Source organism: Rhamphochromis longiceps, linkage group LG4 (genome assembly GCF_057381845.1).
Source record: "Rhamphochromis longiceps isolate RC_006_pf linkage group LG4, R_longiceps_female_GT1.1, whole genome shotgun sequence".
NCBI classification, from domain to species: Eukaryota; Metazoa; Chordata; class Actinopteri; order Cichliformes; family Cichlidae; genus Rhamphochromis; species Rhamphochromis longiceps.
In genome coordinates, this window is record NC_140560.1 from 22,537,737 (window position 1) to 22,551,357 (window position 13,621).

General features: G+C 38.7%; 1 protein-coding gene across 1 annotated transcript; it reads left to right on the forward strand.

Annotated features, from left to right (window-relative positions):
- Positions 1-2,159: 2,159 nt before the first annotated feature.
- cacng5b (calcium channel, voltage-dependent, gamma subunit 5b) lies at positions 2,160-12,040 on the forward strand. Its single transcript, XM_085403825.1, has 6 exons — positions 2,160-2,342; positions 5,476-5,731; positions 7,609-7,695; positions 8,376-8,516; positions 8,600-8,745; positions 10,628-12,040. Exons 2-6 carry the CDS (start codon positions 5,536-5,538, stop codon positions 10,886-10,888), a joined length of 831 nt encoding a protein of 276 aa, XP_085259951.1. The 5' UTR covers positions 2,160-2,342; positions 5,476-5,535; the 3' UTR covers positions 10,889-12,040.
- Positions 12,041-13,621: the final 1,581 nt, after the last annotated feature.

The following is a 13,621-nucleotide window of genomic DNA, read 5'->3' on the forward strand; positions in this document are numbered from 1 at the left end:
GTATGAAAATGAAAATATTCCTTCGCTCTTTTTCATTGTGGACTTTTTCTTCTAACTCTGTATCGTAGCTCTTAGTGGTCACGTGTTAATCTGCGTTTACATCATGTCACATGTCAACGGCACACGCAGGCTTTCTCTTGCTTTGAAGGAGGGTAATTTGACCTACTGGATATCATTCATTTGTTTTCTTACCTTAGGTTTAGATTTTATGGTTTAAGTTCTCCTTTGCCAGAGTTAATAGCGGTGGCATACCACAGGCCTACACTCGGGCAGTGTGACTCACAGCTCAAGTTATTGCAGTAAATTTCCTGGTTCTCACTTTTGCCTCATAGTATTTTTGTCTCACGCTGAAATGCCTAAAGTAGCAAGCGCATGAATGACATTATGCCGCATTGTTTTCACATCGCTGTGTGTTTTGTACACACTGCACCTGACAGAAGCCAGATGGCACGGGCGTGTGGTTTAAAAGCTTTTACAAGCAAAACTTTACAGTTTTGCACTTTACACTTTACAGAGGTCGGTTAAGTACAACTTCAACACTGTTACTTGTGTTACTTTATGCTTTTTCTTTACCTTTTAACCTTTTTGTTCCACCAATCCCCATTTGACTTTATTTCACAATAAATAATGCATAAAAGAAAAGACAGCTTTTTGTTTTTTTATTTATTTCCTACCAATTTAATCATGTCACCGCCACCCTTATTTGGCTTGAGGAAAAGGAGATTAAATTACCAGTGATTGAATTATGCATGATGTACTGTATGTTTATTTTGTTCCACTATCACAGTATACAAGAAAGCCTCAGAGAGCGCAACTCCCCCCAAAGGACAAGTGCTGTACTAAACCTTTTTATGTTTTGTTTTTATTGCAACATGATCGAGGGTCAAATGCTTAGCCAACCAAGGTACTCATGTTCCCCAAGGCCTCGAATACTGTTGTGAAGTTTGAAGATGATCCATAAAAAACGATATCATAAAATCTGTGGTCACTAGACTGCTAACAAAGAGGCAGAACAAAAAACTGAACCAACTAGTGCCACTGGCGCTTTTATTGGGTTCATCTGGACACTGTAAATATCTAATCAGCCCATCATAGGGCAGCACGTTTAGACTTATAGACGTTGCAGTGCTCTGAAAAAAAAATCCCTGTTGATGCCAGAGGTCAGAGGAGAACTGACAGTCTGATTTGAGCTGACAAGAAGCTAACAGTAACTCAGATAACCAGTTGTTAGAACCAAGGTATGCAGGAGAGCATCTCTGAACGCACAACGCGTCGAAACTTGAAGCGGAGGGAGTACAGCAGCTGAAGATAGCAACAAGTGCCACTCCTGTCAGCAAAGAACAGGAAACGGGGTGTATAATTCACATGGCCTCATCAGAACTGAACAATAGAAGACTGGAAAAATGGTGCCTGGTTTGATGAGTCTGGATTTCTGCTTGTCAAAGTCCGAAGCTATAGGGTCAGAATTTAGAGTAAACAACATGAAATGTATTACATGTCATGTATCTATAGTTCAGCCTGCTTGTGAAATAATGTGGCGGATACTTTTTAGCACCAAATTTTTGGCACCAACTGAGTACTTTAAACTTTAAACACGCAGCCTACCTGAGTACAGATGCGTCCGTTTATGACCACAGTGTACACATCCTCCGTGCAGCTATTGAAGTGGCCAGAGAGTGTATATGAATCACAGAGACCATTTTACAGCAGAACAAACGACTAGTTGTTCGAATAATGTGAGAATATAATCAGGGTAGTTTTTCCATCCCTGATTGGAGGTGTGTTTTCTTTAAGACGTGACCATAAATGGATAAAATGCTAGTTTATAATATACAACATGGATCTGTAAAGAATTTCATTACAGAACATAAACTACTCTATCCTTTTCTGATTGGAGCTGTCCTTGGTCCTGATAGAAACAGAGTGAGTTTATGTAAAGGACATCACACTGACTTAAATTCACTGATTCATCGCAGAGAGTTAATCAAAGCTTTGACCAGTTGGCTCATTAGCAGTGGAGTGGACTCGCTTTGATAGCAGGTCTCTCTCTCTCCACAACATCAACAATCCCCCTCTCTCTCTCTCTGAAAGCACGCAGCAGAGAGCGGGACCAGCGGTCCGTCTCAGTTTATCTCACGGACTGTGTCTGCAATGCGTTATCTCTCTACCCAAAGATTACACAGTTTTCCGAACGAATTCGTGACCGACTCGACGGAGCAACGCCGATCTTCCTCCGTAAGTCAGACCTTCAGCGGGCAAACTGCAGGAGTGAGGTTTTAATTCACAACTCTGGGCGCAATCTCTGCTCCGAGTGCAGGAAGAGCCAGACGGATCATAAACAGGTGCGTGTGATAAAGTCTCTCTCTCTCTTTTTAAATTAATCAACAGCTTTAATCTAAAATGGTCAACTATTTTTAATCCTTGATTCCAGTTACCTGCAATGATCTGTTTCATTTGAGTATTGAGTTGGAGTCTAATATTCCTACACAAGTCTATGCACACAGTACTCCTTAGCTCACTATGTACCCATATCTTAGCTGTTTACTTCATTGTGACAACATGTTTGGTTTTAATAGGAGTAACAATGAAACTGTGCTTATAACCTTCATGGTCAGAGTTCAATCTTGGATAAGAAGAGACGTTTGAGGACGCTTAGTGTTGATTGTGGATGAAAGAGCTCCTTCATGTTTGATAAGTGAAGTGTGAATATTGTGCACTGACATGTTATGGAGCGATAATGCTAAAAGGAGTGTTTTTTCCATCCCTCTAAAGGAATTTAACCTGTGAAGTAATGACAGATTATAATAGTCATGTAGAAACCCAGTATGTTTTTTTATTACATTATATTTGTACAATAATCTTTTCCTTTATTACTATTTCAGAAAGATATAACTGCATATTTGAAGAATTCCAGTGTCCACTTATTGTTTACTCACCTTTTTGTTTGTTTGTTTGTTTTTAAAAAATGTGACCTATAGTGAAGCAGATTTTGCACAAATATCTTGATTTCTATTTCTACTTAAAATAATGCTGATTGCAGGTGTACTGGTGGTCTCTGTGTTTTCAATCCTGACCGTGTAATTGCAGTGTTCCCGGTTTGTGTATTGATCCTTTAATATCTGTCAGCACGCTGCTGTCACTAAGTAATAAAATACGTGATTAAATGCTCTGGATGGTACTGGATAACAGTCTGACTTGTGATATATGAATATTGGCTGTTTCAGAGTAAATGAGGTGACCTTGTTGGGGGATGATTTAGATGATATGGAGGGTGTTTCTACTGATAAAATGTGATCTCTTAAAGAGCAGACACTGGCTTTTTTAGCAGCTTAAACTCTAGTTGCTCGAGGGGCAACAAAAAGAAGTCTTTATGCTGATTAATGTGCTTGTAGAGGGAAAATATTCCTATTTATGCAAAACTGTTTCATAAATATGCTGTGAATTAGCTACTATTTAGCCCCCTTTAATATCTGTCCTCTACTTGATCCTTCCCCCTTATCACCACCCGGAGATTATTCACATGGGGTTCCCAAATGGGATGTAAATCATCACCTTGTCTCTTCAGATGATGTCTCATTATGTTATCAGTCGGCCAGATCCCAGTGCTGGCTTGCACTGTTGGATTCATGGCCGTAAAATGTCAGAAGCTCGTCTTGGATTTCAGATAAAGTGACCGTTTGTATTCATAGTAGCAGACTGCGACACATTTAATGTACCTCTGCCTGGAGGCTCAAACAGGTTTTATTGAATCACACTTCATTTTCCTTTTTGTGGGAGGTTGGATAGTTAATTCTCGTGACTGAATTAGTATTTTCTGTGATAATGAAACTTGGAGTCAAATGTAAAAAGAAAAAAAAATGCTACAATGTTTTTCCACTCTTTCTCTATTTTGATTTCTCTCTGAAAGTGTCAAGGGGCACACAGCGACACACCTCAAGCACCATCACAGTTTCTGTAATGGAAACCTCTTTGTTGAAGTTTGTATTTACATAAATATGCAAAGATTTTAGAAGTTATGGTGGTGTTTTATGAATCTGAACATTGCTCTTTAATGGAATGAATTGAGACTGGGAAAGCTGCCAGACTGATGAAATATAAACATTAACTCCATCATGAACCGCGTACTCTTTATTTAAGGAAGCTTGTTTCTGCCAATAAAATAACTCAAAATTTGAAGCTATGAGTCCCACAATACTGACTCTCTCAAACTTTCAGTTTACTTCTGAGTAATTTGAAATTTCATGATATCTAACTCAACTTAACTCAACTCAACTCCAGATTTTGTGATATTAGCCTGAAATTTTTACTCATAAACAGCAAAAACAATAAACAAATACATAGATAAACAAATAATACAACCAGCACATCCTGAAGTGTGCAGTTACCTTAGCTTAGCACAAATATTGGGGGGGGGGGGAGATGAATAACTAGCTTGTTTCCATCCAGGTGTTAAACATATAGTAATCACAAAGCGCTGTTAAACAAAACAAGTAAAAACTAGGAATATGCACAATGAACAATGAAAAGAATATTAAAACACAGCTGCTAGCAACACAAAACCATGTTAAAAACATGCTAAACTCAGACGGTAAAACAATAATACCAAAGGAAACTCAACAAATCCACAAAGTTAGCTAAACATAGCTGGCATTGTAGACTGCGTCAAAGTCCTGATGTTACAGACTGAGAGACTGTGTCCTCCCCCAGTCTTCAGTCTTATACTAGCTTCAGCTAAATGCAGCTAGCTGCAAACAAGGCAGTGAACGGCAGTCTGTTTATCAAGAAGTTGAGATAAATAGTCTGGAACAAGCTAATTTTCATAAACAGATACATGAATTACAAAATAGTGGAAGGCAGATTTTGTTGCTTGTAGCCAGTCACAGGAGCTGATTTCCCAGTTTCTTTATGCTAAGCTAATTAGGTTCATGCTAATAATAGTATTCTCAACCTTTAACCCTGTAAGAGTTTTTGAGACCTCTACATTATTAAAAAAACAAAACCCACAAACAGAACCCTAAATAAATTGCACAATATATATATTTTAAGCAGTAGATTACAAAAGAAAAAAAAATGCTAGTTAAAATATAACTCAAATTAAAACTCATATATGCAAATTAATAATTATAATTAATGACCACTTGTTTTTATTTGTCAGAAGGTTCAATAAATAGAATTTTCTGGAAATTATTTTGTGGTTCAGGCTTTTTAGGGTTTTTTTTGTCATAATTGTGTAAATAACATTTTGAATTTTGTTAAAAATAAATAAAAATTCACATTTTATATGTCACAGGATTTTTTTTAAACTTTTGTTTGGTTGTAGCTTTTAGAGGTTATAGTTTGTTTTTTCTTAGTGTTTCTTTTCTTAACGTTTTTTTTTATTTTTTATTATTATTTTTATTTTAAGCATCTTTTTTGGTGGTTTCTGTTTCCAGCTTCTTTTAAAGTGCCACATCCATCTCCCTTTTTCTCCTCCAGCTTGCTGCTTGGATTATTCTGTATTTTACACCGGCTGCTGGAGCTCACCCTGCTGTGGCCATGAGTGCATGCAGCAGGAAGGCCTTGACTTTGCTGAGCAGTGTCTTTGCAATCAGTGGCCTGGGGTTGCTGGGAGTGGCAGTGAGCACCGACTACTGGCTCTACCTGGAGGAGGGAGTCATTATGCCTCTGAACCAGAGCACTGACATCAAGACCTCGTTGCACTCTGGCCTCTGGAGAGTCTGCTTTCTGGCTGGTTAGTGACTAGATTTTAAAAATTAAGGAAATATGTGGGTACGGCTATCTCTGTGCTCCTGAAATTTGTCAGTTAGTCATGGATGAATCAAAAGTGTAGAACAGATAACGCCACTGGATTTTACTCTCTCACATTCAAGATCTTCATCATCTCTACAGTAAAGGTGGCGACAGCAGCAAGCTGTCACAGTGATGTATCATCATGTAAACCACCAGCATTCATATTCACACACATTCACAATTACTTCATCACTGTGTGTGTGAGTGGAAAAGAGAGCTTGTGAGTAAGTGTCGAGTACAAGTAAAAGTGATAAAAAGAGCAATGAGGAGACAGAGGATGAGTCCTCGTGTCTGTGTGACGTTGTCCTGCACAACGTCATGACTGTGTAGCATTTTAGAGCATTATCAAGCTAAAAAAGGCCATTAGGCAATATCACTGCAGTGAAGTAGTGGATATGTTCTACTTATGCGTGACTATCAAGGTCAGAGCTGCAGTGTACTGTGTGTTCTGCACTGTGATCAATTTTCATCAGGTTATGCTACTGTCGCTCCTCTTTGGGAATCAGAACATGCAAAAACTGACAATTTTGGACAAAGTCACTCCAATCTTGACGCTAGTGAAGGTTTGAATCTTGTTATCTTGTTACAGCTGTCACTGTAACAAGATAACAAGATAGCCATGTTGTTCAAAAACATCAGATAATCTTTTGTACCATCAGCTGTAGCTGTCCAACCTTCTCGTGTCCTCTTTTGGTCCCTCTCTATGTTAGTAACACTGCTTTTACTCTTCGTGACAGACATGTGAAATTATAGAACAGGGTTACATAATGTGTAAAAGTACCCTAACCTCTGCTGATGCAGTACCTACAGCATTCCAGGTCTCCTCTGGCATTAACATCAGCACAAAAGCTGTGCACCGGGAGCTTCACGGCATGGGTTTCCATGGCTGAGCAGCTTCTGTATTTGGGATGGCTCAGTACTTTTGTCCATATATTTTGTCTAGAATCATCTGGGTAGTTTGTGTATTCACAGCATTTTGTAAATGTCCGTATTACCCTATGTGAGTCCCAAGACTCCACAGTGAGAAGGTCTAAGTGAGTACAGTGGAAAATAAGTAGCACAATAAGACAAAACAACACATTCCCACATACAGACACTCGGTCATCACAGGAACGACTAGAGGAACTAGTTCCTGTCTCAAAACTACCTTTGGTTACAATGGATAAGTGTCCCACGACCAAGCTATTATTTTAAAGCTTGTTTTCATTTAAATGGTCACATTCACATAAAGAAAGCATGCACAGAATCACCAAACAAATCTGCTCAAAAACAAACAAACAAACAAAAAATATTTCACAAGTTTGACAATTTTGCCCCAAAATATGTTTTAAAAGGGTTTTTTCCCCTTATGAGGTAGACTTCTACTACACAACATTATAAGTTCATTTACAGCTCATTTATGAAATTTCTGATCATCCAAGAGCAGCTGAGCAAACATCATTCAGCAAAAATAATGAGTAGAGATCCCTGCCACCACATCTAAAACTGTTGTGAGCCTGTGTCAGTATGTGTCATATGATTGTCACTAAGTCAGTTATATGGGGCAGGAATTCTCCCACAGATTTCTATTTAGGACTCTTTGGCTGCCATGTGTCTCTCAAAATGCCTCTGCCCACATGCCGACCTCTTCTCTGGCTGTTTCAGCCTTTTGCTTCTGTTCTCACTGATTGTTAAACCTTCTTTAAGCTCCACTTTAATTCTAGTCATTTAAATAACTGACTTTTAATCCTCAAAGAGTTCTGCACATCTGTTTGTCCGATGTTTGCGAGGGTAAATTCGAATGAGTCTCACCCTCACTTCTGTCTCGTTCCTTTGCAGGTGACGAGTCAGGTCGCTGCTTCACCATCGAGTACATCATGCCAATGAATGTCCAGCTGACGTCAGAGTCCACAGTGAACGTGCTCAGTAAGTACCAGCAGGACACACCGCCTCCAGCTGCAGCTTTAGGCAAAAAAAAGTAATCACAACTAGCACTTGTTTATATTAAAGGCTGGGGGCATTTTTCAGTCTGAGAACTTGTTTTCCAATAAGCTCATGTTCAGAAGTCTGAATGCAGTGAGATCACATACGTCTGACTCATCTGAACCCTCACGTCGCCGCCTGCTCCTCCCTGGAATACTTATTGCCTCTTCACAGACAGTCCTTCAGTAAAACTCAATGTCAAAACTTAACTGAAGGATAAATCACTCCATTTAGTCGATATAATGAGCTCCAGTGCAGCGCTCCATTTGGGGGAATTTTATTCTAGTTTTTTTATTTCAAGACTCATTGTTCTCCATCCTCTTTCTTCTGTGGTTCTCTAGTTTGAATGTAAAACTATTTTCTATCAAAGACGACAAATTAAAAAACTGCTGTATAATTAAAATAGATCAAAACAGGCCCTAATTTCCCTTTGTGATATTAAGATAATCTAAATGTAATTTTTTCCAATTTCCACATTAAAAGACTTTTATTCTGCTTTTTTTCTTATTTATAAGTATTTAGTATTTTTTTTCATATCTCAGCTTCTTTGGCTCGATCATTTGTTTAGTGTTTTTGTGGTTAAACAGCAGGCTCCTTCATCTGCTCTTTATCCTCCTCTTCAGAGATGATCCGTTCAGCCACTCCGTTCCCTCTGGTCAGCCTCTTCTTCATGTTCATCGGTTTTGTCCTCAACAACATCGGCCACGTCCGCCCTCACCGCACCATCCTGGCATTTGTCTCTGGAATCTTCTTTATCCTCTCAGGTAAGGCAACTCCTCCTTTCTCTGGATCATCTCCTGTCGTGTCTCCCTTTTACTTTTTTAACATCCAGTTTCTCTGTCCTCAGGTCTGGCTTTGGTGGTGGGCCTGGTGCTGTACATTTCCAGTATAAATGATGAAATGCTGAACAGGACGAAGAGCAGTGAGGCCTATTTTTCCTATAAGTACGGCTGGTCCTTTGCCTTTGCTGCCCTCTCCTTCCTGCTCACTGAGGTGAGAAGCTGAACATAAAAAAAGAAATGATTTTTACTGCTGTTTGGCACGGCTGTGGATGCAGCATCCGTCAGTTCACACGCTAAAAAACATTCAAGAAGAAACATGTTTATATGTTCATATGAATAAATCTAGATAACATAAAAACATTGAGCTCTCATTGCCACTGTGCACTTGTTGGCATGTGTGGTAGTAACAGGAAGGTAAATAGGAAGGATTTTATTTTGAAATCTCCTCCTTAAAATGACTGTGCTCATAGTATTGAGTGTTTACTGCCCTCCAGGGTTCACATTGAGGAAATACAGGATTACCTCAGGTAAACAGTTATTATGATATTATTATTAACATGCATGAATACAGATGTTTACAGTATTCATATACTAGTTATTCTAATGTACTACTGAATTGATAAAAAATGTAACTTTCAGTTATCCTGTATTCATTACTTATGTTTTTGTGTTTGCGTGTCATTCTGTCTGTAAACACAATGGCTCCAAAGTTTTAAATGAATTCATAGAGATGTAGATTGACTGATTTATTGGTCGAAAATTGACAAAAAGCCTTTTAACTTAAGTGTGGAATATGTTGTCAACATATAGAAAGTGCCATTTAAAGATTTAAAATATCACGTTACATTTGACCTCTGACCTCTCCTTCAATGTCAATCAATTGATCTGAAGGTCAAAGTAATGAAAATGCTTTATAGAGCTTATTGAGGAGACAACAGGTTTTCAGACTGATGACAACATGTTAGCATTTTTGAGTACATGTTGTGTAATGTACATTACATTAATGTGTTACAAATGTTTAAATACATTCAACAAGTCAGCAATTTGAATACATGAACAATTTTATAATTGTTGGGTTTTTCATTTTTTGTGTTTGTATTAAAAAAGCACTACTCAAAATTGTGTCAAGTATATTAAAATAGGTTTCAGAAGGGAAAATAACAGCTTCTTAAACTATGTTTAAAAAGAACAAAGAAAACAAACTGAATATATACAAAATACAATGGCATTCCCTTCAAAGTAAAAGCTGCCCAGAGAGTGAGCTGCCTTGTTGGAGGTTTGGTTTCACTCTTGTTTTTGTTTGTTTAGTTTCTTTTTTGTGTTTATAGCTCATGAGCTCATCAGAGGTGAATCACAAATCATTAGAACATTTCATTTCCAGTTTGAGTGAATTTCTGTTCAAACAGTGTAAATATCATCTTATGAACAGCACCCTCAACAAGGTCACTGCTGAAAAGGCTGGCTGTTTGCACAGCGCTGTATCGAAGTGTGGTAATGCAAAGTCAACTGATTCGACACAAAATTCAAGCTGTTTGAAGTCCACTGTGAACTTTCTGCAGTCTGAGATGATTTGGGGTGTCGTGTAATCTGCTGGTCCGAAGTCCGAAGTCAATGTGGCCTTCTACCAGGAGGTTTTACCACGCTTCATGCTTCCATCTCCTGACAAGCTTTCAGGAGATGCCAATTTCCCTTTCCACCTGCTCACAGTGCCAAAACTACTACCAAATGATTTTCTGACCATATTATTACTGCGCTTGATTGGCCAGCCAGCTCACCTGACCTGAACCCCACAGAGCATCTTTCAAGAGGAAGATGAGAAATACCCGACCCCAAAATACAGACAAGCTGAGAGCTGCTATCAAAGAAACCTGGGCTCCAATAACACCTTAGCATAGCCACCAGACACCTCCACCTCCATGGCACGATGCACTGATGCAGTAATTCATGGTCCCAACCAAGTACTGAGTGTATAAATGGACATACTTCTCTCTGTCTTCTAATAATTTCAGATTGCTAATTACTGAATGTCTTAAGCTATAAGCCATAATGATCATATTGTTATTTATGAATAAACTGACTCTTCCTCACTGCAGAGCGCCGGCGTCATGTCAGTCTACCTGTTCATGAAGCGCTACGCAGCAGAGGAGCTCTACCAGCCCCGCCATCCCAGCTTCTACCGTCCTCGCCTCAGCAACTGCTCCGACCACTCTGGTCAGTTCCTCCACCCGGAGGCCTGGTCACGTGGACGGAGCCCCTCAGACATCTCGAGTGAAGCTTCCCTTCAGATGAGTACCAGCTACCCTGCTCTCCTCAAATGTCCTGACTATGATCAGGTGTCCTCTTCGCCCTGCTGAAGGGTGGTTAGTAACCTACCAGTTACTAAAGAGTCACCGAGGCATTGACAAAAGGCCAGAGTTTAAGATACAAGGTTGATATTTAAGTGTGAGTTTGCACCATTACGACCGTGGTCAAGTGATTTGGAAACCAGTTATTTTCAGCAAGTTGTTGTTTGTTTTTACGTTTTTTTTTTTATCAGGTCAGAAAAGATTTTGGGGAGTTTGTTGTTGTAGCAGACACGACTGCAAAATCTGCAGATTTTAGAAGAAAATGGTCATTGTGCCACTGCTTCTGCAAAGATCTCAAAAACATTTAAATATTTTTTTTTATTTTCATGTTCAGAAGGTCAAGTATAGATTACTTTGAACTGTATTTTTACTGTACCTGTGCTTTTTACTTTCCAGTGCCTCACAGCTGTTTCTTTGCTTCCTTTTGTGATTTAAATGAGTGTGCCATGTTTTAGGACCTTCTATATGTGCTAGTATAGATCACATCAGTGCAATAACAATAATATCAGAAGGCACAATAATATCTGTGGTTGATGTTTCATTGGATGTGCAGTTTCAAAAGCACACATTTCGCTCAGAAGTTGCTCATGATCACAATCAGCAATACCTCTGCACTCAGAGCCAAACGTAAAAAAGAGTAGAATGTAAAATGTGTCCGGTCATTTGCAGTTTGTATTTCTACAGAGTTTCATTTACCTCACATTTGTGTTAAACTATGAGCATGTTATTGGTTACTGTTTGCTGCAAAAAACACTTGGCTGCCTTTATTTTCCCTTAAAACTGATCGAAAACAAGCCAGTAAAACTGCCTACCCAACTACTACACGTGAGGCTCCATCTCACAAAACCCTACAGACAAACGCTGTTGTGCAGTTGAAGGGCAGTTCATTCAGATGTGGTTCTAATTTTCAGTAATGTTGTCATTTGACACCTTCAAAGGCAGCAGGAAAACCGGATTGTCATCAAACTAAAGGCAACATATTCAAGACATTATGTTGAAATGCCTTTGACTCTTTATTTAGCCATACATTGACCCAGAATCTAACATGAAATCATAGGTACTTGTTTTATATACACTGGTTTTTGTTTATATTTTTAGATATATATATATATAATATGTCCAGATTACATGAATTCATGATGTTGTTCCTGGTGGAGCTGCTAGAGATCTTTGTTAAAAGGGCGTTGCATCTGTAAAATAAATGTCTGCCATACAGTTTTCTTTTTCCTTTTTCCTTTTTTACATTTTACCCTGTGATTCCATATTTATCCACTGGGAGGCAGTGTTTGTCCTTTTCTTTCCTCAGCTCATTTTTTTTTATCAGTGTGCAAATCTGCAAAAACAAAACCTGAAGTAACCTTTGTTATTTATGCACACTTCAAATCCAAATACAAACACTGACTACCTAAGCTTACGCAGTGACTAACTGAGTCAGTCTTTGTCATTTACAGTACTGTGCAAAAGTCTTGAGCCATCCCTGAATTCTTTAAAAATAGTTTGCTCCTAATTTTCTGAACGTCTTTCAGCATTTTCTTTGGACGTCGGCTGCTTTTTCACTCATTGTCAGTTCATTTCCTGATCGTTTCCTGATGATTTAATTTTGTTAAGTCGCTTAACTCTGACCCATCAATCATTCCAGCATAAAAAAGGCACCTAACTCAACGGATGACCTTGAGTTAGGGGCACTTTATTACTAACAGCCTGTAATAAAAACACACACTTTATCCATTTCTATAGTGAATGCAGTTATGCACCAACAAAGTGACTCCCAAAATGACTGTTAGCTGGAAACGGGGCATATTTCATTAACAGTATCTGAAAGGCATGTTCTATGAAATAGGAAATCAAAATTGGTCCCAGTGGATGGATGACTGTCAAGAAGCCATTCTTAAGGAAGGGAAACAGGGTTTTCTCCCTGAGGTACGAAATTAGAGTAACATTATTGAAGCAGTGTGGGATCATCGTGATGGAGGACAAAACAAGAACCATCCAACATCCAAAGAAGAGCTTTGAATGTCCTGCAAGAAGCCTGGAGAACTATTCCTGAAGACTACTTATAGAAATGACAAGAAAGTTTGCGTAACAGACTTCAGGCTGGTTGGAAAATAAAGGTCGTTGTACCAAGTATTAACTTTTAGGCTTGTTAGAATTGTACACAATCTGTCTTTGCCTTATAGACTGTATATACACGTGTGATGGTGCATCTTTCAATAAATCACTGCACCTATTTCACATTTTCCTTACAAAATATAGAGAAATGAGGGGCAGCTCAAGCCTGCTGCACAGTACTGTAACTGTGATGCCTCGCTCTGCTTTTCTAATAAACTGTGTTAAACCAAGTGTGTCCATCATTATGCTACCTGCTCAAATACAAGTTATAGCCACAGTTTTCCAAACCTGTCTTATAGTACAAAAGCACAATAACAACAATATAGCATTAACTATTTTTGACTGTCCGATTACTTTTGAGACTGTGAAAATAGGGAACTGTGTATAAAATGGACTGTAATTCCCAACCAGTTAATGCTCCACAAACACACAGTATTGCTTATGTGATTTAAGTATCACGGACATTTTCAGCATTAGCTCTCATTTCCATTAAGTCGTTTTTAGCATAATAACATTACGCTGCAATGAATGGAGTCACAAGCTGCACACTTTGTGTAGAATTTTTTTTCCCCCATGGATGATAATCAGCTGAGCACTGGGCCCATAATACTTTAATATACTATTTTAGTGACC

Excerpts from the sequence above, each read along its gene's own strand:
- cacng5b (XM_085403825.1), top strand. The coding sequence starts at position 5,536 with ATGAGTGCATGCAGCAGGAAGGCCTTGACTTTGCTGAGCAGTGTCTTT. Across the intron at positions 5,732-7,608 it reads GAGAGTCTGCTTTCTGGCTG|GTGACGAGTCAGGTCGCTGC; the intron begins GTTAGTGACTAG and ends GTTCCTTTGCAG. Across the intron at positions 8,746-10,627 it reads TCTCCTTCCTGCTCACTGAG|AGCGCCGGCGTCATGTCAGT; the intron begins GTGAGAAGCTGA and ends TCCTCACTGCAG.